Source organism: Erpetoichthys calabaricus, chromosome 2 (assembly GCF_900747795.2).
Source record: "Erpetoichthys calabaricus chromosome 2, fErpCal1.3, whole genome shotgun sequence".
NCBI classification, from domain to species: Eukaryota; Metazoa; Chordata; class Cladistia; order Polypteriformes; family Polypteridae; genus Erpetoichthys; species Erpetoichthys calabaricus.
The window spans coordinates 186,857,164-186,883,678 of NC_041395.2; the positions used below are offsets into that span (position 1 = coordinate 186,857,164).

The 26,515-nt window shown below is 37.8% G+C and overlaps 2 protein-coding genes across 3 annotated transcripts in view; one reads left to right on the top strand and one right to left on the bottom strand.

Annotated features, from left to right (window-relative positions):
• Nucleotides 1–8,950, top strand: part of LOC114645494 (uncharacterized) — a 59,100-nt gene extending 50,150 nt beyond the window's left edge. Inside the window, exons 12-13 of the mRNA XM_028793340.2 lie at nucleotides 6,243–6,339; nucleotides 8,693–8,950. Coding sequence (XP_028649173.2) covers nucleotides 6,243–6,339; nucleotides 8,693–8,935 — 340 coding nt within the window. The 3' untranslated portion in view covers nucleotides 8,936–8,950. The remainder of the gene's footprint in view (nucleotides 1–6,242; nucleotides 6,340–8,692) is intronic.
• Nucleotides 8,951–12,177: 3,227 nt separating this feature from the next.
• gatd1 (glutamine amidotransferase class 1 domain containing 1) lies at nucleotides 12,178–25,852 on the bottom strand. 2 transcript variants are annotated; one of them, XR_007934000.1, is made up of 9 exons: nucleotides 25,661–25,852; nucleotides 24,971–25,047; nucleotides 21,038–21,143; nucleotides 20,180–20,287; nucleotides 17,400–17,494; nucleotides 17,199–17,292; nucleotides 16,968–17,079; nucleotides 14,507–15,635; nucleotides 12,178–14,431 (listed from the first exon to the last, which is right to left on the bottom strand). XR_007934000.1 is itself a non-coding variant. In XM_028794901.2 (8 exons), the coding sequence occupies exons 1-8, from the start codon at nucleotides 25,707–25,709 to the stop codon at nucleotides 15,629–15,631; spliced, it is 648 nt and encodes a 215-aa protein (XP_028650734.1). In that variant the 5' UTR covers nucleotides 25,710–25,852; the 3' UTR covers nucleotides 14,472–15,628. The 2 variants fall into 2 exon arrangements, 1 of the variants encoding a protein (XP_028650734.1); XM_028794901.2 differs by lacking the exon at nucleotides 12,178–14,431 and having other exon boundaries at nucleotides 14,472–15,635.
• Nucleotides 25,853–26,515: the final 663 nt, after the last annotated feature.

Genomic DNA, 26,515 nt, shown 5'->3' on the forward strand with positions numbered 1-26,515 from the left:
CTTCAAGGTCCAATATGTTGTGCTTTGTGAGATACCCCTCTGTAATAAAGGCGCTTGGTTGGAGCCGACCCGACACAGATAGACACAGAAGCACCATAAAATGAACAAGTCTGTTTATTTTTTCTCTTCCTGCCGTGGGGCATGTCTTCCCCGTGTCCCACAGCCCAACACAGTCCCAAACACCACAAAAGGCACACAATACAGTTTGTTTCTCTTTACCACCACTCCTCCTCAAGCTTAGTCCTCCTCCTCCCGACTCTGGCTGTCGAGTGGTGGTGGCTGGTCCTTTTATAGCCCACCCGGAAGTGTTCCAGGTGGTTGACAACCTGGTCCAAATTGCACTTCCAGGTGGGGCTGAAGACTCGTCCAGCCGGGCTGTTGATTCCAGGCAGTAACCCCTAGCGGCCACCCCAGCTCCCAACCAGGCTGTGGAGGACTCCATCTCCCATGGAGCCATGCAGGAGGTTGGGGGATCACCGTCGGCCAGCAAGCAATCTGGGGGAGGTATTGAACTACCCATGGTTGCTCCCCCGGAACATATGCAGTAGGGGCGTCCCGGCCAAGCATGGGACCCGACCGCCCATCACACCCTCTATAGTCTGAATTCTGCTTCAACCTTTCACATTTGGTAAGTTTTTTACCAACAGAACTGTCACTCACTGGATCTTTTTGTTTATCACACCAGTCTTTTTTGACTGTAGAGTCTGTATTGGGTGAAATTTCAGGTAGGCTACTATTTCAGAGATTTCAGAACCCCCACATCACCTGTCATACAGAGGTCAATGTTTTTTAGATCAGATGGCTGGCATGTTTCTAATGTTTGATTAAATTATACCTAAACCTCTTAAACATATCCCCATTCTAGACAGACTAAGTTGCAGGCACATGATTTGCTTTTTTATATATAAGGTATACATATATATATACTGTAGCATAGTCTATATATATTGTTAAGTATTGTGAAAATCTAACTTTTCAAAACAACGCATGTGCATCAATAGCTAGCTGCAATGACAATGATTCACTCCTTCAAAAACTCTTACACTCTTTCTTTTAATGAGGTTGCAGGTTTCTGGTACTCAACTTACACACTATAGTAACTAGCCAGTGAAAAAATATCCACCAGATGAACATGAACATCATGTGAAAGTAAACAAACACCATTGACAACTTAGTTATAGTGTGCCCCTTTCAAAAATTCTCAGCAATTGAATGCATTAATCAATTTTGCTTCATGATCAGATGCTGTAATACCTTTACCCCTTGAAGAGTCAGGGCCTATTGATTACTAGAAGCAGATGATGTGATCAGTGGGCAGCCTGCCCAATAATGTCAATAGTAAGGGAAACACTGTGTACTGATTATCAGATAGCAATGGCTTTCCAGTTCTTCCACTACTATTTCTGTTTTCCTTTGACTTATAATTATTTATGACAGCTTGCATATCACACTTGAAAATCTGGTTTGATGTGCTGTTGCTTGCAATCTATAGTCATGCTTACACAAAACTATGATTTTATGTCAAACAAAGTGCATTATTTTAGTCTTTATCTTGAGGCATCTCAGTATTTTTGGTTATTGTCCGGTACATCCATTAATGTGTTAGACTCCACCAGTAGCACATTTGGTTTTTGTTCCTCGATAATTTGAATCAGATGTGCTGTTGGTGGAACAGCTTGGTTGCCTTAAAAACCAATCCTGTGCTGTTGTAGCCTTGCCACAGATTTTTTGGAAAGCACAAAAAAGTGCAGTAGGGGAAATAAGTATTGAACACGTCAACATTTTTTTTTAGTAAATATATTTCCAATGAGGCTATTCACATCAAATTGTCACCAGACATTGGTAATAACTCAAGAAATCCACAAATATTCACAACATTAAAGGCCATAAATAAAGCAATGTTTAATAAAATGGAATGACACATGTAAAAAGTATTGAACACATTAATTTAATACTTAATGGAGAAACCTTACTTATTCCTCCACTGTACTTGTCTTCATTTTTCATGTTTATTTGTGTTTATTCAAATGTTATACAGATAGATAGATAGATAGATAGATAGATAGATAGATAGATAGATAGATAGATAGATAGATAGATAGATAGATAGATAGATAGATACTTTATTAATCCCAATGGGAAATTCACATTCTTCAGCAGCAGCATACTGATACAATAAATAATATTAAATTAAAGAATGATAATAATACAGGTGAAAAAAAAAAAAACAGACAATAACTATGTATAATGTTAAATATTAACGTTTACCCCCCCTGGTGGAATTAAATAGTCGCATAGTTTGGGGGAGGAACGATCTCCTCAATCTGTCTGTGGAGCAGGACAGTGACAGCAGTCTGTCGCTGAAGCTGCTCTTCTGTCTGGAGATGACATTATTTAGTGGATGCAGTGGATTCTCCATAATTGATAGGAGCCTGCTGAGCGCCCTTCGCTCTGCCACAGATGTTAAACTGTCCAGCTCCATGCCAACAATAGAGCCTGCCTTCCTCACCAGTTTGTCCAGGCGTGAGGCGTCTTTCCTCTTAATGCTGCCTCCTCAGCACACCACTGCGTAGAAGAGGGCACTCGCCACAACTGTTTGATAGAACATCTGCAGCATCTTATTGCAGATGTTGAAGGAAGCCAGCCTTCTAAGGAAGTATAACCGGCTTTGTCCTTTCTTGCACAGCGCATCAGTATTGGCAGTCCAGTCTAATTTATCATCCAGCTGCACTCCCAGATATTTATAGGTCTGCACCATCTGCACACAGTCACCTTTGATGATCACTGGGTCTATGAGGGGTCTGGGCCTCCTAAAATCCACCACCAGCTCCTTGGTTTTGCTGGTGTTCAGGTGTAGGTGGTTTGAGTCGGACCATTTAACAAAGTCATTGATTAGGTCCCTATACTCCTCCTCCAGCCCATTCCTGATATAGCCCACGATAGCAGTGTCATCAGCGAACTTTTGCACATGGCAGGACTCCGAGTTGTATTGGAAGTCCGATGTATATAGGCTGAACAGGACCGGAGAAAGTACAGTCCCTTGTGGCGCTCCTGTGTTGCTGACCACAATGTCAGACGTGCAGTTCCCAAGATGCACATACTGAGGTCTGTCTTTAAGATAGTCCACGATCCATGCCACTAGGTATGAATCTAATCCCATCTCTGTTAGCTTGTCCCTAAGGAGCAGAGGTTGGATTGTGTTGAAGGCGCTAGAGAAGTCTAGAAACATAATTCTTACAGCACCACTGCCTCTGTCCAAGTGAGAGAGGGATCGGTGTAGCATATAGATGATGGCATCTTCCGCTCCCACCTTCTCCTGATATGCAAACTGCAGAGGGTCAAGGGCGTGTTGAACCTGTGGCCTAAGGTGGTGAAGCAGCAGCCTCTCCATGGTCTTCATCACATGTGATGTCAGAGCAACAGGCCGAAAGTCATTCAGCTCACTAGGACGTGATACCTTTGGGACTGGGGTGATACAAGATGTTTTCCAAAGCCTCGGGACTCTCCCCTGTTCCAGGCTCAGGTTGAAGATGCGCTGTAGAGGACCCCCCAGCTCCGATGCACAGACCTTCAGCAGTCGTGGCGATACTCCATCTGGACCCGCTGCTTTGCTGGCACGAAGTCTCCTCAGCTCTCTGCTCACTTGCGCTGTTGTTATTATGGGTGGGGATGTTTTTCCTATGCTGGTATCAGCAGAAGGATGTGTGGAGGGTGCAGTACTCCGAGGTGAGAGTGAGAGTGGGTTAGGGTGGTCAAACCTGTTAAAAAAGTTGTTCATTTGGTTTGCTCTCTTCACGTCTCTCTCAATGGTGGTACCCCCGCTTCGAGCTGCAGCCAGTGATGATCTTCATCCCATCCCACACTTCCTTCATGCTGTTATTCTGCAACTTCTGCTCCAGCTTTCTCCTGTACTGCTCCTTCGCCGCCCTGAGTTGGACTCGGAGTTCCTTCTGCACACGCTTGAGCTCATGCTGATCACCGTCTTTAAAAGCCCTTTTTTTCTGATTCAAAAGGCCCTTGATGTCACTTGTAATCCATGGCTTGTTGTTAGCATAGCAGCGTACAGTTCTTACTGGAACTACAATGTCCATACAGAAGTTGATGTAGTCAGTAGTGCAGTCAACAACTTCCTCAATGTTCTCATTATGAGATCCCTGCAGGATATCCCAGTCTGTAGTTCCAAAAAGTTCTCTCAGAGTATTCTCAGCCTCCGGGGCCCACTTCCTGAATGATCGTGTGGTTACAGGTAGGACTCTAACTTTTGGTTTATAGTGAGGCTGAAGCTGAACCAGGTTATGATCTCCTTTCCCAAGCGCAGGCAGCGGGGTGGCGCTGTATGCGTCTTTAACGTTTGCATACAGTAAATCAATAGTCTTATTTCCCCGGGTGTTACAGTCCACATACTGGGAGAATGCAGGCAATGTTTTGTCCAGCGTCACATGGTTAAAGTCTCCAGCGATTAGCACAAGCGCCTCAGGGTGCTGCGTTTGTAACTTAGCAACAGCGGAATGGATGATGTCACTCGCTGACTCCACGTCTGCCCGAGGAGGAATGTATACAATAACAACAATGACATGTCCAAACTCTCTGGGCAAATAGTAGGGACGTAAACTTACGGCCAACAGTTCGATATCCCTGCAGCAAGTGGAGATTTTGACGTTAACATGTCCAGAGTGACACCACCGTGTATTAACATAGAGAGCGAGTCCTCCTCCTTTGTGCTTACCACAGGTACTTGCATCTCTGTCCGCTCTAACTGTGCTAAACCCGGGTAGCTCCACGTTGGCATCTGGGATGGTGTTAGTTAGCCACGTTTCGCAGAAACACAACAAACTGCATTCTCTGTAGGTCCTTACATTTTTCACCAGCGCAGCCAGTTCGTCGATCTTATTTGAGATTGAGTTTACATTCCCCAGAATCACAGAAGGCACCGAAGGCTTGAAACGCCACTTTCTCGCAAGCCGCTTCTTTTTTAGCTTAGTGCCGGCTCTGCTGCCACGATACCGCCTTCTTACCTCGTCGGGTAAATATGGAACCACACCGGCACTGGCATTTGTTCTCAGCGCCCGAAGTTGAGTACTTGAATAGGCGAGTCTCGGCGTGTTAAAATCCATGCCCACGTTGTAAAAGTAAGTGTGTCCAGGGAAGGAATCCACATAAAATAAAGTGGTAGAAGTGATCAATAAATAAAAATAGAAAAATAAAAGTAGAAAAGTACACATACATATACAGTCATACACGGAGCTGCTGAAAAGGCTGCCACTCACGGCGGCGCCGGATGCACTATATACATGCAGAGGCACAGTGCCTAGTGCCTACATTACTGCCTAGAAAATTAGCTTTAAAAATAACTTTTGCTCTGTTCTAGTAATATTAGGTCATATTATTTATGCAAGATATGTGAATGTTTATATATTGAAGATTTCTTGTATGACTGAAGGAATGTATCAGATAAATAAAAAGAAATAAGCTCTCAGAGAGAGATATTGTATAAATTAATGTAGCATCTTATTCTCTCAGGTTGGTATAGCATAAGGTGTGCAGGAGATTTTTTTAGTATAAATAAAGCTGGATTTAGGATTTTTTTAATGCAGCAACAATTCTCACATAAGAAAAAATCAAATCAGCTGTGTGAGCACTACCTAACAGCTATTGGATGACAAATAAATGTATTCCCAATGATTACCGTAAAAAGTAATTCAACTTAATGCAGATATTTTATTTTAGGCAGTGAACAATTCGAAAAAACAATTCAAAAGAATAGGGAGGCACAGTGGTGCAGTGTTAGCACTGCTGCCCCACAGTCCCGGGTCCTCCCTGTGTGGAGTTTGCATGTTCTTTCCTTGTCTGTGTGGATTTCCTCCAGTTGATCCGGTTTACTTACACTGTACAAAGATATACAGGTTAGATGAATTGGTGATGCTAAATTGGCCATAGTGTGTGTTTGCTACGTTGATGTGTGTTTATCCTGATGCCCTGTCCAGGGTACACCCTGTGTTAGCTGGGATACGTGGGTTAGAAAGGACAGGATTTCAAAATAATATTATACACACTGCCATTCTCAGCAATTGTATGTACAGAATTGTGAAATATTGGTAAAAAAAAAAACAAAATCATGTTACTTTAATGGACACAACAGCTGTTTCTTATTGTGTTACTTTTACATCTTCTCTGTGCCCTTTCTTCAAAGAGCCAAACAGACTTTTTGACCAGGTATCACGTTTCTTTATCTGTTCTCTTAGGTGTGTACAAGAAGGTATTGTGCAGCTTGTAAGTGATGAGTCCTTGGAGAAAATATACAAGATCAACTTGGGAGCAATTTTGAATTTGGTTTCAGAGGTCAGTGTTGCCATTCATTACATTCAATGTGTAATTTATTCAAAATTGCAAAATTGGGAGGGCTAACATAAATACATTGTTTCTTTCAAGTTTATCTTCAAACTAAATTAATTACAGAGCAGTCAAGGATTTGATCCACAAAAATTTTACAATTACTACAGTATTTCTGTATCTACATACTTGTTTTTGCTTTTAAAATGCTGCCACCTTTTCTATAGTTATCTACTCCATCTTGTGGCCGAAAAAAATATTTTCATGGGACATGGGACAACAGAGACAAATATGTTTTTGTACAGTGCAGTGTAAAGTGATGATAATCAATGCAGATAAAGATTGTGTTAAGAAACTTTTGTTAGAAAAGTGAGAAATAACACAAATCTTTATTTTATTTAACAAGATCAATGTGCTGTCACAGAGAGTTTTAAGAGTAAAATATAGTACCAAACACGCTCTCTGATTGGCTCTTTCACTGATCTTATAAAGCTAATCTAGGTGTGACGTGGTCATCCTGTCTCCAAGACAACTTTAAATTTCTTGTCATTATAAGCAGGAGGCTGCAGCAAGGTGTGTGATCAACTTAGAAACAGGGGTTATAAGAAAAGTTCAGAAAACTAAAATTGTTTCCAAAGTCAGCTGCTTTAGCTTGCGCTTCTGACATCATAAATGGAACTCAACATCACTGCATGTTTGTATGACTTAGAAACAGTTTTTGAAACCATATGTGCAACTCTGCATTATACATTTGATTTAAACCAGTTCTTATCTACTGTCAACACAAAAACATGCATAACCAAGTGATACCTTAGACTCACAATATAACTGAGCTTATTACACTTTCTACTTAATCTAATTATCAAAATGTTGAGGTAATTCTTAAGCAAACACCAAAGCATTAACAGACAAAGTACATTTTCAGAATCCAATAACAAGCTGTTTTAACATAACAGTTGTTTCAGCATTACAAGAAAACTCCTTGAGGAAAATTGTTTCTTTCTTTTAAATATCTTAAATTACATTACAAATAATTATCAAGATATTAAACATTAATCTACATTAAACACATAGCTGAATGCTAATGTCATGAATACTGACTCACAAGCGAGTCTTCTGTAGCTGTAAATTTATTAGACAATATAAAGTTAATGCCCCGAGATGAACTTGCACTGCCCACCACACTTGCTCACCACCCTGCACAACAGGGCTGTCTCCTGGGAGGTGGGATGCAGTGCCCCACCTAGCCTTATAGCCACTGGGCACTTATGTATTTTTGATAAAACTCCCCCATGCACAGGTATGCAGCACACTGTTTTTACTGTATAGTAACCTGCACCTTCATGTATCAGTCCAGCTATTCATTTGTTTTTTGGTGTGCATATCCATTTAAACTCATTACAATAAAACTTTGTGAAAATATTGTAATTCTGATGCCACTCTTAAGGTTTCAATACTGAGGCAAAAATAAAAGAGATGGCTTATTAGACTTGGAGCCAGTCTTCTGTTACTGACATTTCTGGGCCAAATATTCCACCCATTAAGTCTTCAATTTGAAAAAAATGATAGACCTATTCAAATTCAGATCTCTCATTAACTGAACTTCAGAGAAATCTACTGGAGCAAGAGGATGCCAGCCATTTCCCCTTTTGGCCCTGTTCAATAGTATAGTTTGGATGGGCAAGTACCTTGTCTTACTACTTCCTGTTAAAGGTAGTGATGTTGCAGGTCATTTACTTTGTGATGCTCTGCTATTCTGTGCTGCCTCCTTGAGTGGTGCTGATAGTTACAATAATATTTTAGTATAACAACACCATGTTGAATTTTTAAGATGTTCAACTGTCCTAAAACCTGTTGATGAATGAACTATGAAGTGCTTGATCATGTCTATGCAATTTTGATAAACTCTTTTTCTTTAAAGGATTCCTTTGTAACAACTTCTTGGTTCAGCTCATTGAGCGATATTTCCAGAGAGACAAAGAGGCAGATAAATACATTTAGGACAAGTCAAGTCAAATATCAATAAATAAATTATAATATTTCCTGGGTTCATAAGGTTTGCTGTGTGCTTCCTAACAGTGTTAGCTTTTAGAAAACTCCATCTATGTTTCGCCGTGACTATGTCACATTTTGCTAATATTGTAAGATGGAAAGATAAACAAAATGTATAGAGTCTTCCTCAACCCAATTGATATTGAGGGGCTCTATAATAAAAAAAAACAGAATAGGGCCAGAAGCAGAAATTGTATCATTGTGGAAACTTTTATTAAATGGAATACAAATATGGCAGCCTCCATCTGTCTGAAGAGATCTCTTGTCTTTCCAACAGAAAGCTCACCTATTTGCTTTCATATTTTTACAGGTTTATGTCCAATGCATTGTGCAGCTGTGCCTCAACATTGACTCCACTATGAATTGCTCCTCAGGATGCCTTTCCAATAATACGGTGCAGTTCAACCCCATGTCCAGAGAGTATCATGTGAGCTCAGGACTAATTAGCCTAATACAGTCCAGTACCATTGGAGCTACAACAACCTTGCTTTCCTCACCACCCACTCAGCGCCAACTAGGTACCTGTATGTTCTGTTATGTCAGAAACTTGTAACTTATAAATTTTTAAATTCTGTGCTCTCTACAGAAAAGCTGTACATTAAAAGGTTGCCATTTACTCTTTGACAGGCAAGATTAATTCTAATGCAAAGAGGACATGTTAAAGGCAGCCAGATGGCCTTCCACAAATGGGCAGTTTGCTACTTTTTAGATGGAAGAGAACATGTAATAAGTTTCAGCAACATTCTCTCATTAAACCCTGATTTAAACAACCAACTATAGGGCAGCTGAACACTGAAGTCATGAACACCAGTTCATGGGAGCGTCCTATGTAGCTTTCACTTCATTAGAATGAATAAAATTAATATCCTGAGATGGTCTGGCACCATCTACAGTTTTATTCCCTCCTTGCATTCACTCAACTGTTCTTGAGATAGACACTAGGCCTCTGCAACCTTCAAAAGGAGAAACATGGTTGGAAATGGGTTGATGGATGAAAGTTAATATCCCCTTAAATATTTACAGTGGTATTAGATAGAAAAAAATTTGTGCTGACAAAGTGATCCATCGCTTTAGTCATGGACTGTATAATACATTGTACATGGCAAAAAAGATGGTTCACCTTATTGCTTCTCTCCCAACTGTTATGTTTGTTTATTCCATTGGGAAATGCCCAATTCCGGTTGTCAAGGTTGAGAACATGTTTGATTCTTTGTTAGCCAAAGCTTTCAGCCTCTCTGTAAATAATTTATAAAAGTGTTCTTGCATCTTTTATTGTATTTTATTTATTTTATTGTATTCATTAGGCGAACTCTATGTGCTTATACAAATTTAAAGAAAAAAATGATGTCTATGTAGAGTATGGGTTCAGATCCCAGCCTGGTCCCTTGTCCATGTAGAGGTTGTGAAATATTTTGTCCTGGCATTTCTTTCATATTATAAAGACAAGCAAATTCTTTTGACTGGTATGAGTATGTGCACTATGATGGACCAACACCCTATTCATAGCTGGCTCCTGACTTTTGCCTGAATCTACCATTATAGGCCATAGAAGTACTTCTTCTTCTTCATTTGGCTGCTCCCGTTACAGGTTGCCACAGCGGATCATATTGTTCCATATCTTCCTCTCCTCTACATCTTGCTCTGTCACACCAATCACCTGCATGTCCTCTCTCACCACATCCATAAACCTTCTCTTAGGCTTTCCTATTTTCCTCTTGCCTGGCAGCTCTATCTTTAACATCCTTTTCCCAATATAAACCAACACAATCTCACTTCTCTGACTTTGTCTGCCAACTGTCCAACCTTAGCCAACCCTCTAATGTACTCATTTCTAATCCTGTCCAACCTCGTCACACCCAATGAAATATTAGCATCTTTAACTCTGCCACCTCCAGCTCTGTCTACTGCTTTCTGGTCAGTGCCACCGTCTCCAACCCATATAACAAAGCTGGTCTCACTACTGTCCTGTAGATCTTCCTTTTCACTCTTGCAGATATCCATCTGTCACAAATTACTCCTGACACTCTTCTCCACCCATTCCACTTTGTTTGCACTCTCTTTTTCACCTCTCTTCCACAATCCCTGTTACTCTGTACTGTTGATCCCAAGTGTTTAAACTCATCCACCTTCACAACTCTACTCCCTGTATCCTAGATAGATAGATAGATAGATAGATAGATAGATAGATAGATAGATAGATAGATAGATAGATAGATAGATAGATAGATAGATAGATTGCATCCGGAAAGTATTCACAGCACATCACTTTTTCCACATTTTGTTATGTTACAGCCTTATTCCAAAATGGATTAAATTCATTTTTTTCCTTAGAATTCTACACACAACACCCCATAATGACAGCGTGAAAAAAGTTTACTTGAGGTTTTTGCAAATTTATTAAAAATAAAAAAACTGAGAAATCACATCCATCCATTTTCCAACCCGCTGAATCCGAACACAGGGTCACGGGGTCTGCTGGAGCCAATCCCAGCCAGCACAGGGCACAAGGCAGGAACCAATCCTGGGCAGGGTGCCAACCCACTGCAGGAGAAATCACATGTACAGGTATAAGCATCTGTTTGCAAGTCTCTATAAAGCTTTCTACCAGCCTGTCAGTCTGTGGTGGATATCCAGACACTAAGTTTGGCCACCTGTTTAAACATCTCAGGCATAAAATGCTTTCCTTAATCCATATAGATCTCTATGCAAATGCTTACTCATTTAAATACTGCTGCCTAGTTGAAAGTCACAAAGCAGGATGGTTTTGGAATACCAGGTGGTATAATTGATGCTCATTAGGATATATTTGTGTTCACAATTACACTATTAATAATCTATCTATCTATCTATCTTGTTGAATCCAGGCCTGGCAGAATGCAGGTTGTTCTAGAGCTGTATGCAACAAAATGACCCCTGAATGTACTGTATCTAGTCTTGTATTTTGCCTGTGATTTGTATTAGCTATAATAGCAGAGGTATTATGCCATGTGCCAATTTTCTTTTAACAGTGTTTTATAGAGTTATAATCCAGAGTATAAACTAATTTACCTTTCCACTCCTAAGAATCGTGTTGATTTATGACTTAATTCATGTTATGATTCATGTTAAACTCTAAATTGGCCTAGTGCGAGTGGCTAAGTGAACTCTAAGATGGCCTGGCTCCGAAGCCAAGGATGATTTCAGCCTTAAACCCAGTGCTGCCAGGTTGGGCTCTGGCTGTCTGTGACTCTAAATCAGACTATTGGGGTTAGAAAATGGATAGGTAGATGACAACTGAATAATGATAAACAGGTTTAGGAAGAACAAGACTTTGGGCACGGTGGCGCAGTGGTAGCGCTGCTGCCTCGCAGTTAGGAGACCTGGGTTCGCTTCCCGGGTCCTCCCTGCGTGGAGTTTGCATGTTCTCCCCGTGTTTGTGTGGGTTTCCTCTCACAGTCCAAAGACATGCAGGTTAGGTCCATTGGTGTTCCTAAATTGTCCCTAGTGTGTGCTTGGTGTGTGTGTTTGCCCTGCCCCGGGTTTGTTTCCTGCGTTGAGCCCTATGTTGGCTGAGATTGGCTCCAGCAGACCCCCATGACCCTGTAGTTAGGATATAGCGGGTTGGATAATGGATGGATGGATGGAAGACTTTGGACATAGTATGCATAACACATTACAGTGACATTCTCAGATTTAACACTTGGAGCAGAGTCTTGGAGTAAGTCTTTCACTTAACAATTTTATTTTACAGATTTTATCATAACAAAGCTTCAGATACTAATTAGATAAAGGCTTCCTACTTGTACACTCAGTAGTCAATGACAAGAAGTATACAGTACAACACATGGTATTTGTTTTCATATGGCATAACATTCATGTAGCTGACAGATTTGACTAGCAAAGCTACTATAATGAATTTCATAGGAATTTATTTCATTAGTATTTGTAGGGTATGATCTAATAATTGAAGTACAGATATACAATGATTAATCATATAGTCTAACAAGATTTAGATTTGGGGCCTAACATGCGTTATTTGTTAGAAGGACCTGCTGACCTGTGTTATCCATAGTGCATCACTTGGCGACTTTTTTTTTCCTAATAACTGATGGAGACAAACTAAGAAAAGATTTCATGATGCTAGACTTAAGAGACCTAGATGAAAATTGATTTTAATGAAGATATGATAATATTGTTGTGTCTACAGTAGATAACAATTCAAATATTGTAACATAAAAACATTTACCAGGCATAATGTAACTGATAAATCTGCATGACCCAGAAGTTAGCCAACAAAGTTTTCACTGGCAGAATATATTAGCAAAGAACATCAAAATGGGTGAAAAAATCCAAGAGGTGGATACTATACTCTTTTTTTCACATCCCAAAATATGTTTTACATTAATTGACAACAATGGCAGGCCTTGTGTGAGTGAGCATTGATGTATAATGAGCATGTTCTGTGATACTGTGACTACCCTTTCAGGTTTGGTGCCAAACCTGCTGAAATAGGCCCCATGCCCTGCAATCATACACTTCAATTAAGCAGCTTTACAAAATGAAAGGACTTGATCTGCATTTGCACTCACAAGATCTAATTAGGCAAAGAGCTTCTATTCATATGTATTTCAGTTTCTGATCATCTGACCTACTACGATGAAAACCTGCTGCCTGTCAAGTATTTACATACCTCCAGTTTAACTTTCTGTTCTTTGCTTGAATAGATAGATACTTTACTAATCCCAAGGGGAAATTCACAAATACGAATACGCCCAGATTAGCATACAGTACATAGATGGCTGTCTATATATCAAAAAAATCATTCAGCTTCTGTAACCTGAGCCATATGACATTTCAAATTAGTGTAGGCTGCTGAAATGCACTGATCCAACTAGTAATACATGAAGAACAAGTTTTCATTGTATTTTGACCACTTAAAAGAAAATTCCAATAATTATTCAGAGAAGAGGGAATGTATAAAATAAGGTTCCTTTGGAAAGAATTGAATTACTTTGTGATCTTTACCTCCTTGGTCGACTTTGGCAATCTATGATTTCATCTTGTACTTTAGCATTAATCCATCACTATCTACCTTAACGTTTATGTATGGTTGTGAGTGCAGATGATCCTAACCAAATTCATGCAAATAATACAAGAGTGAAAAAAAGAACAAAAGTAGCCAGAAATAGTGGGAAGATCAATCAAGCTTAATAGTAGGAAATAGCTCTGAAATCCACAAACCTGTAAACTTTAATATCCTACCATGAGGTTCTGTCCACCGTTTGATTTAAATGTGTTTTTGGCAATTCCTGCAGGGAGTTGTTATTGCACTGCAAAACAGGAAGCAGTTTTCTTATGGTGCTCCATGAATCTGTATTAGTTCTTACCTTCAGCATTTAAGAAAGCGATGGTTGACCTTTATGTGTTTTTGTGAATAGAGCTTGCCTGGCTGTCCCTACAATTAGGAAGGGCAGTAGTGTAATTGCCACAGAAACCTAAAATAACTTATTGAAAATATGAACAGTGTACAGTATGTCATGCTAGAAAGTATTTTATCTGGTAAAGGCTTACAGTTAGTGAAGTTTCAGGATACCTTCCTAGTGCGTGATTGTGATTTCATTTGTACTAGTTTCTGATTGATTTTTTTTTCTCTTTTCAGCTGCAAGCTATGTTGCCATCATTATTGGTACAGTCATTGGCTGCACAGTCACTCTAGTGGTTGCTCTTCTGGTAATGAAATCCTTTCAGGGTGTGACATACAGAAGGATTCACCACCTAGTAAGGGATCGCTTCAGTTCAAGTGGAAGCTGGTCACCACAACAGTTCACCAATATTTGAGAACCACCACAGAAAAAATATAATGGTGAATTTTCAAACATAACCAGAGTCACCTGCAAATACTTAAAGTTTCGATTTTTACCTACAAGTAACCTACTCACTGAAAAGCTTACTTCATTTATATGTTAGTTTGATTAAGAAATAGATTTCATATCTCAAAACAGTTCTAAAGTGGACAATACAACTGACAAAGGAACTGGGTGCATTTTATTCATATAAATTCTACACAGACCTTGTACCATGCAACAGCAAACCCGAGAAAAAACAAACAATAATCCTCAGTTGCATATGATAGTTGAATTTCCACTTTTATATAAAGCTCTTATTACCTCGTTTGTATTGCTTCCAAAAGTCTACTCAGTCAGCTGTGCAGGTGGTGAGTATAAGGCTTACTTCTATTTTTATGGCCTTATGTCAGCTGTTTAACTTCATTAGTTGCCTTGCACAAGGCCCGATTTTCATTCCATCGTTAAAGGAAGGAAGCAAAGACTAAATGAGGGTTGTATCTATGTGGTGGAATTAAAAGTCTACTTTTCAAGAAACTTCATATGTAAATGCCACAAAATATAGTTTCTGTATCTTTGGAAATAACTGAAAATTCATTCTCAAGGAGAAACTGTAATGCTCAAATTATATCAAATACAGTATAAAAAGAAAAGAAATCATTTAATTAGTGTACAGTGCAAAATACAATATTAAAGGAAGCAATTGTAATGAATTAAAAGTTAAATTATTATGCAGTATACAAATATATACATATTGTACCCATAAAAATATGATTAAATTGGATATTTCATAGTTTGAGCTTGCATTAATATTTAAATAATGTAACTCCTAGAAAGATGCAATTCCCATAATCTTTCATCCAATCATTTTGTTCAGTTCCAGCCTCATACTACAGTAACTGTAAGCAGCATGTCTACATTTATTGCACAAGTACTGACAAAGGATCATTTGATCTTGATTTAAAGGAACTTTCTAAAAATACTTTAATAAATTAGTTTTAAGCTTGGGCGTGCATCCACCACACGCTTGTAAGTATCATAATGTAAGCATAAATAATGGTAATGTGCAGCAAAACAATACAAAAGGTTTACACTTATTTCTGGTTTCAGCAATTCATTCATCCAACATTATTTGTAGACCAGTGAGTCATGATTATTAGCCAAAGATAATCATTAGAAAAGGAACATATAACACATTGGATTTTTTTTAATCATAACTTTAGGTTAAACGATTATGAAGAAAATGCCTAATTTGTGGAATTTGTGCTTGTGGAATGTAACATCTTAACAGGGGAGGACTGTAGGTTTATATCACCGAATGCCAGCTTCTGAACAAAACAGGAAATTTGGAAAACACCTGCTCCTTGGGAACAATGATATGAATACAGTAGTCTTTTCCAAGTTCCATCCTATTCTGAAATACCTTATTTCCTAAGATTAAAAAATGTAAGAAAATGTAGGTTAAATTGGGAACTTCAAGCAACAATCAGGTCAAATGAACAATATGGAAACAAGTTTTCACACATAGTTTATTTCTAAGACTGTAGACATCAGTGAGGTAAAACATTTTAAAATGAGAAAATCAACACATCATAAACAAACTAAATGATAAACTTAATAGCACTACTTATAAATACACACTCACTATATGTATTTACACAACAATCTTATCAAATAGTTAACCACATTTGCAGGTATTTTCCACCCAAATAAATGGCCTAATATATGCTTAGAACAATGTAAAATGTATATGATACAGAATTATGGGTAAATGTACAAGTTACATCCATGACTTCAAAACTTTTTACTACTGTTTATAATGAAGTTCCTTATAGCAGAAAAAGTGTCTGATTGATTGTCAGATCACTTTTACCAAGCAGCAATCATATTGGCTTATGTTGGAAAAATGTATTCATTTTCAAATCAAACAGAGAGAGGTTGGGAACACGCTCCGATTACAGTGCCTTGCCACACCCGAGTGCAGCCGTGCAACAGATGACACCTCTTTTTTTTTTTTTTTTTTTTTTTTTTAAATATAAAGCGGCTGGAGTGCCATTCCTGCCACCAACCCCCAAGTTTTCCCTGCAAGTTGGAGGACCCACTTGCAGGGCTGGATACAAATTAACGTCATACACAGGACAGAGCAATTGCAGGTTAAGGGCATTGGACAGGGGGCCCATTCAAATCAAAGTAATACCATAAATTTTAACCAAAACATTAGGACATATTGCACGGAGAGATAAATATAATAAAAGTAATCCTAAGGAAAGACTATATAACAGATTCAATTTTTTTTCAATAAAATTGCTGTGACACTGCCTAAAATGTCTGATGGAATTTATTGCAATCATAAAGAGAAATAGAAACTAGAATTAAAGTAACCAAAATTAACTGTGCAGATTCAAGCCTATTAAGCGAGTTTATTGATTCAACTCTATAGAGAAACAATGCCTGCAGTTTTGTGCAACTGCTAAACAGTTTCAGTATTATTTATCTAATACAGCCCAATTCCCATGATTCTAACTGCTTGTTGATGATCCAAGGCCCATATACTGCTTGATAAAACCTGAAATCTACAGACTTTTTTCAGTCTCAAAGTGCCAGGACCAAGGCAAATCAGCAAATGTGTAGATCATCCCAAACTGGTCCAGTGGCAAAGATGTAACTATCATATCATCTTATTTATTCAAAGGAGTAATACAGGCATGAAGTAACACATTCTTTGTTAAAACAAAAAATTTAAAACTTTCAAGAACGGAATACCTGTTGTTGCAAAGAAGTATGAGATTCTGAACTGCTGCAAGAGTTGACTGGTCATTCTGTCCAGTGACAAGATGCCTGTCCAACACTACATGCACTGCATCGACTACACTTGCTGCAAAGCAAGCACAAGGTTACACTTGAAGAGGCTTCCTTTTTAGTTAAGCCCACCTACACCTGTTCACAGCAGTGGGTAAAAAGGATGAGAGATTTAAATAAAGGATCTTGTCTCACCGCTATATATAGCGCCAGAATCCTTAGCGAAGTCTTCCATCAGGATAGAAAGATTTGCAAAGTCCCTGCGTCTTACCAACTCAAATATTGAGGGCTGTAGAGAAAGAAAACAAAGTTAATGCCAAAAAAAGAATGAGATCACCATAGAGGTTTTCTTTTTCTTGTCACATAGCTGACTACCAATGCCTTCAATGCACTTACTCCTGTCATGCTGTACTCCTTGAATATCCAAGACTTATCTTCATTGATGGCACTGCACAATGCAGTCACTCCATGTCCTATGGCACAGATTGGCTCTAAAAGATAAACAAAGACAACTGGTACCAATAAGAGACTAATTCACAAAAGAAGAGTTTGAAAATAAATTACTGGGGATATCTTTCCAGACAGCTTATTGCTAGAAACAAGTTCTTCAATGTAAGTATTTAAAAATACTTAATTGTGTCTTTATGAAAATACAGTTATAAAGGAGCTAGGCTGAACCTGAACCTCTTGGAGTATATACCACAAGGGTTTCAGTTCAATTAAAACTCAAGTGTATTTGCCTGTGTACCAAACTTAAACTGTATATGTTAACTACTGCATTGTACTCAGAATTCAAAGCCCTTTGCAGCAATAACAGTTTTCTGTGTGTCTATCTACTTTGCACCACTAAAGCAAAAGTGGGCAGAGGAAGGAATACAAAATGAATAACCATATCAGTACACAGATCTCTCATCTTTTAGCAGAACAATAACAGCCACCGAAATATATACTAGAATGTCTGAAGATTAAATAGTAAAAGTTCTTTGAGCAGTCCAGCAAAACTGCAGACTTAAAGCCCATTGGGAATCTGTGTTACAACTTTGAGACCACAAGTGGTATCTAAGAATGACGCTGTTACAGCCAGTCAATGACAATTCTTGGATGAAAACCACCTCTGCATAGTGGGCAAAGTTGGTAGATGCATACTTAAAAAAAATAAAAAAAAACACTTTGTTGCCATTGCAGTATAGGGGATGTACTTACTGTAAGACAACAGTTTACTTAAGATTTTTTTTTTAATTTTTCTTTATATATACTGCATTTACTTGTTTACAACCAATTTTACTTGTACAATAAATACCTCAACTTACACCAGATGAATTCTGAATACCAATATAATTAAGAAAAAATTGTTTAATCATTATAAAAATAAAAAATAAGGACAAGAATACTTTTGCAATTTACTATAAATCACTGACGACTCAAATTTTAATTATTAAGTATTATTACACATTAATCAAAAGATTTCTTTTGATATACTTCTTCATATGCAGAAAACTGGGGCACATGGCCACAGATAAGCTGACAAAGATGGTATCCAGTCATTATTCCAGAGGTAAGTAAAGTGACACCTACACAAACTGTCTATCAGCTCACCACAGAAGTTTGGTTTATTAACAAACTTCTTTTTGCTTGTAAATTGCTATACTGTTTTCCCGCTAACGGAGAAGATCCTGCCCAATCAGACTGGCAGCACAATGTAAACTAAGGTTTTTCTTTAACTCCAATTGATGCACACTTTCAGATGTCCAGTGGTCAGATTTACAGTATAAAACTTGTGAATGCGAAAAAAGAGGCCTGAAACATGCATATTCAACGTTACACACTAAAATCAGGATTTATAAAAGAAAACTTTGATGGAAGAACTTCCACATATTTACGGCAACTTTGACTCATGCATACGCAACATTTCAAAGAAACTGGGAAATGATGGCACCACTGATCACCTAGGGAAATATGCATAATTTATATCACCAACCTATTATTATAATGTGTGTTTATGTGACAAAAATCTTAAACCTCAAAAGTGATTTCTATGATGTACAGATTATATTTGAGTTCCCTATTATATTGTAAATGCTGGGTATTTGTGAAAAAAAAAAAAAAAAGTCAAATTATATTGGGTACCTGTTGTCACTTCTCAAAGAACTGGCAGAAAGGTCAGGAATATCTCAGTAAAACTTTAGTCCCATCATGTCCGATGTGCTGGAAGCCATTAACCAACCAACAAAGCACTATATTCAGTTTCCATATGGTGAGAATGTACATGCATAAAACATGTTTTTGCCAACATAAAAATTGCCAACACAAAATGAGAATTTGCAGCAGTGTCCGGTGTTCCTAGCATAATCAGAGCAATTGACTACACTAATATTGCAATAAGGGTACCTGGCAAGAATGAAGCTACTTTTATTACCTGTAAGCAGTGACATTCCATTAACACTCAAGTCATCCATAATACCAAGATGAGACTGATAAACTTCATGACTCGGTGGCCTGGGTTAATCCATAAATCAATTATTTTGAAGCAAACTAGCTCTGGCAGATGATCTGCTGATAGCGTGGTATGTGATGGCTGGCTTGTTGATAAGGTAACTGGCTGAACCGTCAGAGTTTCATGTGGCCTATACTGTTAATTGTAACAGAAATCATGTCATTATATTTGCCAAGTGATCATGGCCACCCACTCAGACGCTGGTGCCTTATACTGTTCTCCGACCCCAGGACCAAGAGCAAAGGAGAGGTGCAATAATGCCATGCACTGCCTCAATGCATCAAGTTGGAGCCAATCAAGATCTGCAGAACTGTGACTGTGTTGTACGGAGTTGATTAGCATACTCCATATATGGCGATTTCAGGGTGACAACTAAAGTGGGGTTCAAGCTGCACTTACTGAAGCAAATTTACAAGATGATTTTGACTTATAAAAGGTAATTTGTGTACAAATGTACATATTCAAGGTTTATAAATTGTTTTTTTTTTTTTTTTGCATGTTATTTTGGTGTATGCATATTTTCATGCTCGAATCCACATAAAGTTTTATAAACGTGATCCCAGTGTGTCTTGAAGAAAATTACTGTATTGGCAATACACTGCCCTAAATTTACTTGCATAAAAAGTACAAACTAAATATTCTTACTTTCCTAAAAAAAATAAAATAAAAAATCAGGACTCACTGTTTTCTGTGACAAAATGTTGTAGGATCTTTGCCAAGTAGCCATTTTGGGCCAAGTCAGTCATGGCACCTGGGCAACTAGGAATTAACAGAGCATGATACCGAGAGCCTACACAAGTACAAAATTTGAAAAAAATGGGAGGGTACAAAATTCATTAATTGCAGAAAAATAAGTTCAACATTACTGTCTTTATTTTTGTTCTTGAACATTAGTAATATTTATCTAAGAAAATTCCATTTTAGACCAAATGTTAAGATTACCACCAAGCTTGCTAACACTGCAATTCTAAATTCTGGCCCTTATCAGGAAATGGCTGCATCATAAATCTTTAAAGATAAATTCAGGAATATTATTTATTAATTTCAGGATATTTTTCTTTTTTGTCCAAACTTTTAAAATATTTACTTATAGAAAATGGTTTCCTGAACCTTTCGGCTACTAGATTTTGTTAACAGTTTTTGCTCCTCAAATTAGATGAATTGAGTTTGTTCAACAGTTTGTTTCTGATCATGGTCTGTAATTTTTTTTACGGCTTTCCTGGCTTAATTATATTACATAAATATATCAAAACCATTTCATTATTTACTTTTTAAGTAAAATTTGTTTTAAGGCATGTTTGATGATCACATACAGAAATGATAAAAGGAGTAACTGGTCCTTTGTAGAACACTCAGTTTTTCACATAGAGAATTAATAGCCTTGTGAACTAATTATGACCAAATAAAACTCCAGAAGATCATACATTGAAATACACTTCTAACATTTCAAAGAGTTTAACTAAAAGGGAGAATTGTGTATTTGATCAAAAAATTCAGTAATACAAAAGCCAGCCTTTACAAAACATTATACTAAAACTACCATCAATAGATTCCAACTTAGCAGGACTGGCATAAGATTTCACACGAAAGTCCTGGATCCACCGCATATTACTGTCATCAACATCCAGGAAATCAATGGGTTTACCCTGAAATGCATAACCACTGTTAAGTACCATCATGGTATGGAAGATTTGATTCATATCCCAAACACTGTGATGCTCTAGTTCAGGGGTGTCCAACTCCGAGACTGGAAGGTTACCATGACTGTAGGTTTTCCTTCCTGCTATTTTCTTCATCAGTGACCAATTTCTGCTCTTAATTGACTTCTTTTCCCTTGATTTTAATTGTCAAGACCCAGACTTCTGAATTGTTTTTTTCCCTCACATGGAATCCAAACAAAAATGAAATGTGGAGTATGCCAAAAGATGACTAGCTAAATTGGGTCCTCAGACTGCAAAGGAATTCAGCAATGAGCAAGGTCAGTTCCTGGGGGGCCACAGTGGCTACAGGTTTTTGTTCCAAACCAGATGCTTAATTAGAAACCAGTCATTGCCAATAATAAATCTTATTTCATTTCTCGGCTTGTTATTGTTTTCATTCTGCCATGACAGGTCATCCTTGTATTGTAGATTATATCCTTTCCAAGAATACCATTCAAATGATTTGAAGCCTTAAACAAATAAGTAATTCTCAGTCCTTCACTTTTTTCTCTTCTGTTTACTTCCAATTATTTTATTAAACCAGACAGTTCACGATGAAAACAAACTGGTGTCAATGGAGACAAGTTAGATGGTTAACTGTTGGTACCTTTGTCATTTGCATCTTTTTGCTAATAAGGAGCAACTGAAATGGGAATACAACTGCTTAAGACTAAAATAAGAAGTTAAGGGTGGAAAATCTAAACAAGACAGACAAGTAAGTGCTTCATCTGCAATAACTGACTTCTTATTAAGAAACTAGGTTGAAACAATAACCTGCAGCAAATGTAGTCTTCCAGGACTGATGTTGCTCACCCTTGAGCTATTTTCACTCCAATCTCTTAATTAGAAGCCAGTTCTTGTTGTTAATTAACCCATTATTTAATTCTATTGCATAATGGTGCTCTCATTCTGCCACAACAGACATTTCCAAAATGGTAGATTTTCTTTTTCCTAAGATCACCTTCAAAATGTTTTGTGGATCTGATTAGACCAACATTACTGAAACCTTCACCTTTCTTTATTTTCAGACTAGGGGGCTTCACCCCCTGCTCGCTTCACTCGCCAACCCCCACAGCCTGCGCTACGTACCAGCCACTTCACGTCTCTTGCCGCTTGCGTATGTGGATTTCACTTTCATCAAACAACAAATCTTTTAATTCTCGCGGATATGCCTCTTCATTGGGAAAAAAACACTACTTGTCCCAGATGGCAACACAAATTAGATGATCTACAAGTCTCCGACTTAAACTTTAAATCTGAACAATATATTTGATCTCTTTTCACTGTTCCTTTAATTCACTGAGTAATAATTTCCATTTGTTTGTGCTAATGCAATCTTTACTATCATTTTTTGAGACTTTCGAATTTTAGTATTTTCATTATCTCTAACCTGCTCTGCATGTGTATTGCGCCAACGTTTTTGAATTCTTTATGACGTTCTACTTTCTTTGTCATCAACTCTTTGTCTTTTATTTCTGGCCCCGGGCATGGCTAAATCTCTTGGCACAAAGTCTCGTCTCGCGGGACGTGAAAGTATCTCTCTGAAAAAGTCACATCTCATCCCAGGCTAAAAAGTCTCATCTCGTCCCAGGATTTTTTTTATTATAATAAGAGAGATTTTGTGTGAAGGACTGGTTAGCTGGTCATGTGTTGGCTCATTTTGTATTTCATTATTGTTTCACTGTTAATTAATGAAAAAAACAAACAATTAAATGGTAAGTAAATTAAATGCAAAAGAAATTAATTAGCAGCAAAAACTGGTCACTAATTAAATTAAGAAAAAGGTTAGGATGAAATGCTACAGCCACTGCAACCCACCAGGATTGGAGATGGCCACATCTGCTCCAGTGCAATCTTTTAAGCTTCAATAAACAATAGCTAGAGGCTAAACTTCTATTTTTCATTTCATTTTGATTTATTATGAATCTAATACTGTAGTGTCCTTTCACACTAGAATTAGGCCAGTAGCCTGGTTCCTGGTGATTTTCCAATTCAAGTAAAACTTTGAAGGAGGAATACTTGTCCACTGATTACATCAAAAGAGGTGGATGGGTATTGGAGTACTTTGCCACACAGTAGATGTGAATGAAATTACAGTTGAGTAAACTGCCATTTCTCCCGATTTTATTGCCTTGTTTGAAATTTTGTGTTCCCACAGAACTAATGTAGGCTACACAAAACACCTATCTGAATCATCTTTTTTGATATTTGTCTATATTCAGCACTTTGTTATAGACTGGAGTTTTGAAGTCATGCTACCTTTATCAGTAACAGTGCAGTATGCCTGTTATTTCATTTTGTATAAAAATTGGCCAAGACAAATCCAAGCAATTTAAGAAACTGTTCACAAATAGCACACAGACCAGTAATGCAACAGGATATGCTTATTGAATTGTTATTGATACGTGTACAGAATATAGTGAAATTCTTACTTGCACAAGCAAATCAACATGCAGTATGTCACCACTCTCTGGCACCATGATAACTACCGTACCTCAAAACATTTGTCTTCCTTACCTTTTTTATAAAACAGACAAACTACTTTAGGTAGCCAAAGAATGATTAACTTGACAACTATACAAAGAAAATTGTATTAACCTCTCTATTATATAAAAAAAAATCCTGAGACAAGATGAGACTATTTTGAAGAGAATTTTGCAGGTCTTGAGATGAGACGAGACTATTTCGAAGAAATTTTTTCAAGTCACCGTTAACACCGTACGGTCTTCCACTGGCTGAATTACTGTTGAAAGAAGGATGTATCGTAATGTTATTGCATAATTTATGTATGAGTGATGGGTTATGCAATGGGACAAGATTAGTTGTATTAAAAAATTGGTGGAACAATTCTAACATGAAAATTTTAACAGGCAACAAGAAAGGTAATGTAGTACGTATTCCGCGAATAACAGACACCAAAGGAGATCTTGATATGCCATTTGTATTAAAATGTGTACAGTTTCCCATTACAATAGCTTTTGCTATGACAATTAACAAATCACAGGGACAAACATTCCAAAAAGTCAGTTTATTTATTAGAGAGAAAGAAATGATATTCACTCACGGGCAGTTATATGTTGCATTGTCACAATGCAAATCCAAACATGGAATCAAAATTCAATGCAATATTAAAGAAAAGTTAATTCCAAATATTGTTTTTTACTTAAGTTTTAAAGTAAAAGTGAAAATTTAAAAAGTATTTGCCTGTTAATATCAAAGACAAACAGAACAAAAACATAGATAGATAGATAGATAGATAGATAGATAGATAGATAGATAGATAGATAGATAGATAGATAGATAGATAGATAGATAGATAGATAGGATACTTTATTAATCCCAAGGGGAAATTCACAATATATGTGAATAACGTATAATGCAAAGAATACCTAAAACGCAACATGAAACAATTTTCTTTCAATTTATTGCATTTTACTATTTTTAACTGCTTTTTAACTAAATCTTCTGCCTCTAACAATACTTTGATAATCCCATACATATATCTGGGGATTGGCGAGCGAAGCGAGCAGGGGGCTGAGCCCCCTAGTAATTTAAAAAATTCAGAGTTTAATGTTACTAAAGACTGAAGCATTCCCAAGTTGCCAGAGGAGAAACTAAATGAACCGCAAAAACTTTAGAAAATTAGAGAATTTAGCAGTTGTGCAAATGTAGGAAAGCAATTTAAGGTTTCCTTATTTAAATGCAGATCAAAGTCAGCATACTACAATAGCTAAGAACATTCTATTTCTTTAAAAATCTGAAGCATTACTCACCCCAGGAGTAGTGATCTGCAAATTGAATGCTGAGCTGCACAAATTGAAGGAATTTATGAAGGACTGCGCTGACACCCCTAGTGCAGTAAAGACAGTTACTTGGTTAAGGGCTTAAATATAGATAGATAAAACAAAAGAAACTAATACAGATGGCGAACTTGTTATAAACTTTACTTACAAAGGGTTAACATAATTGCTCTGAACGTATGGAAAAAGACAAAAAATGCTGGAAACACACGATTGTTATTACTTGATATGGACAGCTAATGGAAAACATGACTAATATGATAACTGATATTGGTTGCCAGGAACAGTGGTTTACAACACTGCAGTAATCTAGAGATTGAAATCAGGCTGATCCCATAATTCGGGGAACGGGCAAGTTACACCAGGCAGAGTGCATGAATGAGAGGACTTCTCCAACATAAAAGTGAATAGACATATGTAAAATACAACAACCTGCCCCGTTTCTGCTTAAACTCCTTTACATTTCTGAAAATCAAAATGAGTTAAATGTGATGACAAAATGTAAAATGAAGTCCAGGCGCACAAGTCCTTTTAATTATCTAACTTGCCAAACCGTGATTAATATAAACACCGACTCGTATTCAATCTGGACGTTTGCACACGCTTTGCTGAAAGTACCAAATCTACACACAATTGCTGCTTCCTTAAAGCTGCCTATTATACCTTCCGCTGCCGAGCTCGCCACCATTAGGCAGGCCGATTTGGACGCCATCGTATACTTAGGAGAACCTTAAGCTGGAAAGAAGGTGTGTATCTAAGGATGTTCATGTAGGACTGCCGCTTCTTCCAGGCGCTTTATTATTACGCTTTCCTGGGCGGAACACTGGCGTCGCGCTCAAAATACGTACTCTCGGCTAATAAACTGCACCGCGATTTGAGAGAAGGGTCCGGCTGCAGGGATTTGATGACTCCTCTGTGTTGGCTTGGTCCTTAGTACTGTATAACTACCAAGTCGGTTTGGCGAAATGTGCGGTCGAGTTACGGAGTTGCAGCGTCAATGTAACCATTTCTCGGTTGTTGACACAGGAATGGGTATCCCAACGAAGCAGCAAGTGTCTTCTTGTGGCAAATGAACCGAATAGTTGAAGAGAATGTGCCACATTATGACATCAGATACGGTACTTGAGGAAAGTGCTTTTAAGGACTTTGTCGACTGAGATTACTTTTAAAATACAACTCTGTACTCGAATCACGGCATACACAATACTAACATGCATACTCATTCGCTATTCACATCATTACAAGTGATGACAAGTATTCACTGCACGCAGTTTTGCTACACTGTGTTATCTTTTTTCGTCGACGATTAACTTGGTTGCACGGCTACACTCGGGTCCCAATCCGGTGGTTCGTCGTGCGGGGAGTGTGGCAAAGCACTGTATCAAGGGCATGCTCCCAACCTCTGAACTTTCCTCAGTAACTTAGTTCTATTATCGTCAAAATATTTAATTATGTTGGAAATTTGGCCATTTATATTTAATCTGTTTTCTTTTAATTTTTTTGTCACACAATAATACA

Coding starts and splice junctions, on each gene's coding strand:
- gatd1 (XM_028794901.2), bottom strand. CDS start 25,709: ATGGCGTCCAAATCGGCCTGCCTAATGGTGGCGAGCTCGGCAGCGGAA. Junction 21,144..24,970: donor TGCAGATCACTACTCCTGGG/GTGAGTAATGCT, acceptor TATGCATTTCAG/GGTAAACCCATTGATTTCCT. Junction 20,288..21,037: donor TAAGTTGGAATCTATTGATG/GTAGTTTTAGTA, acceptor GTACTTGTGTAG/GCTCTCGGTATCATGCTCTG.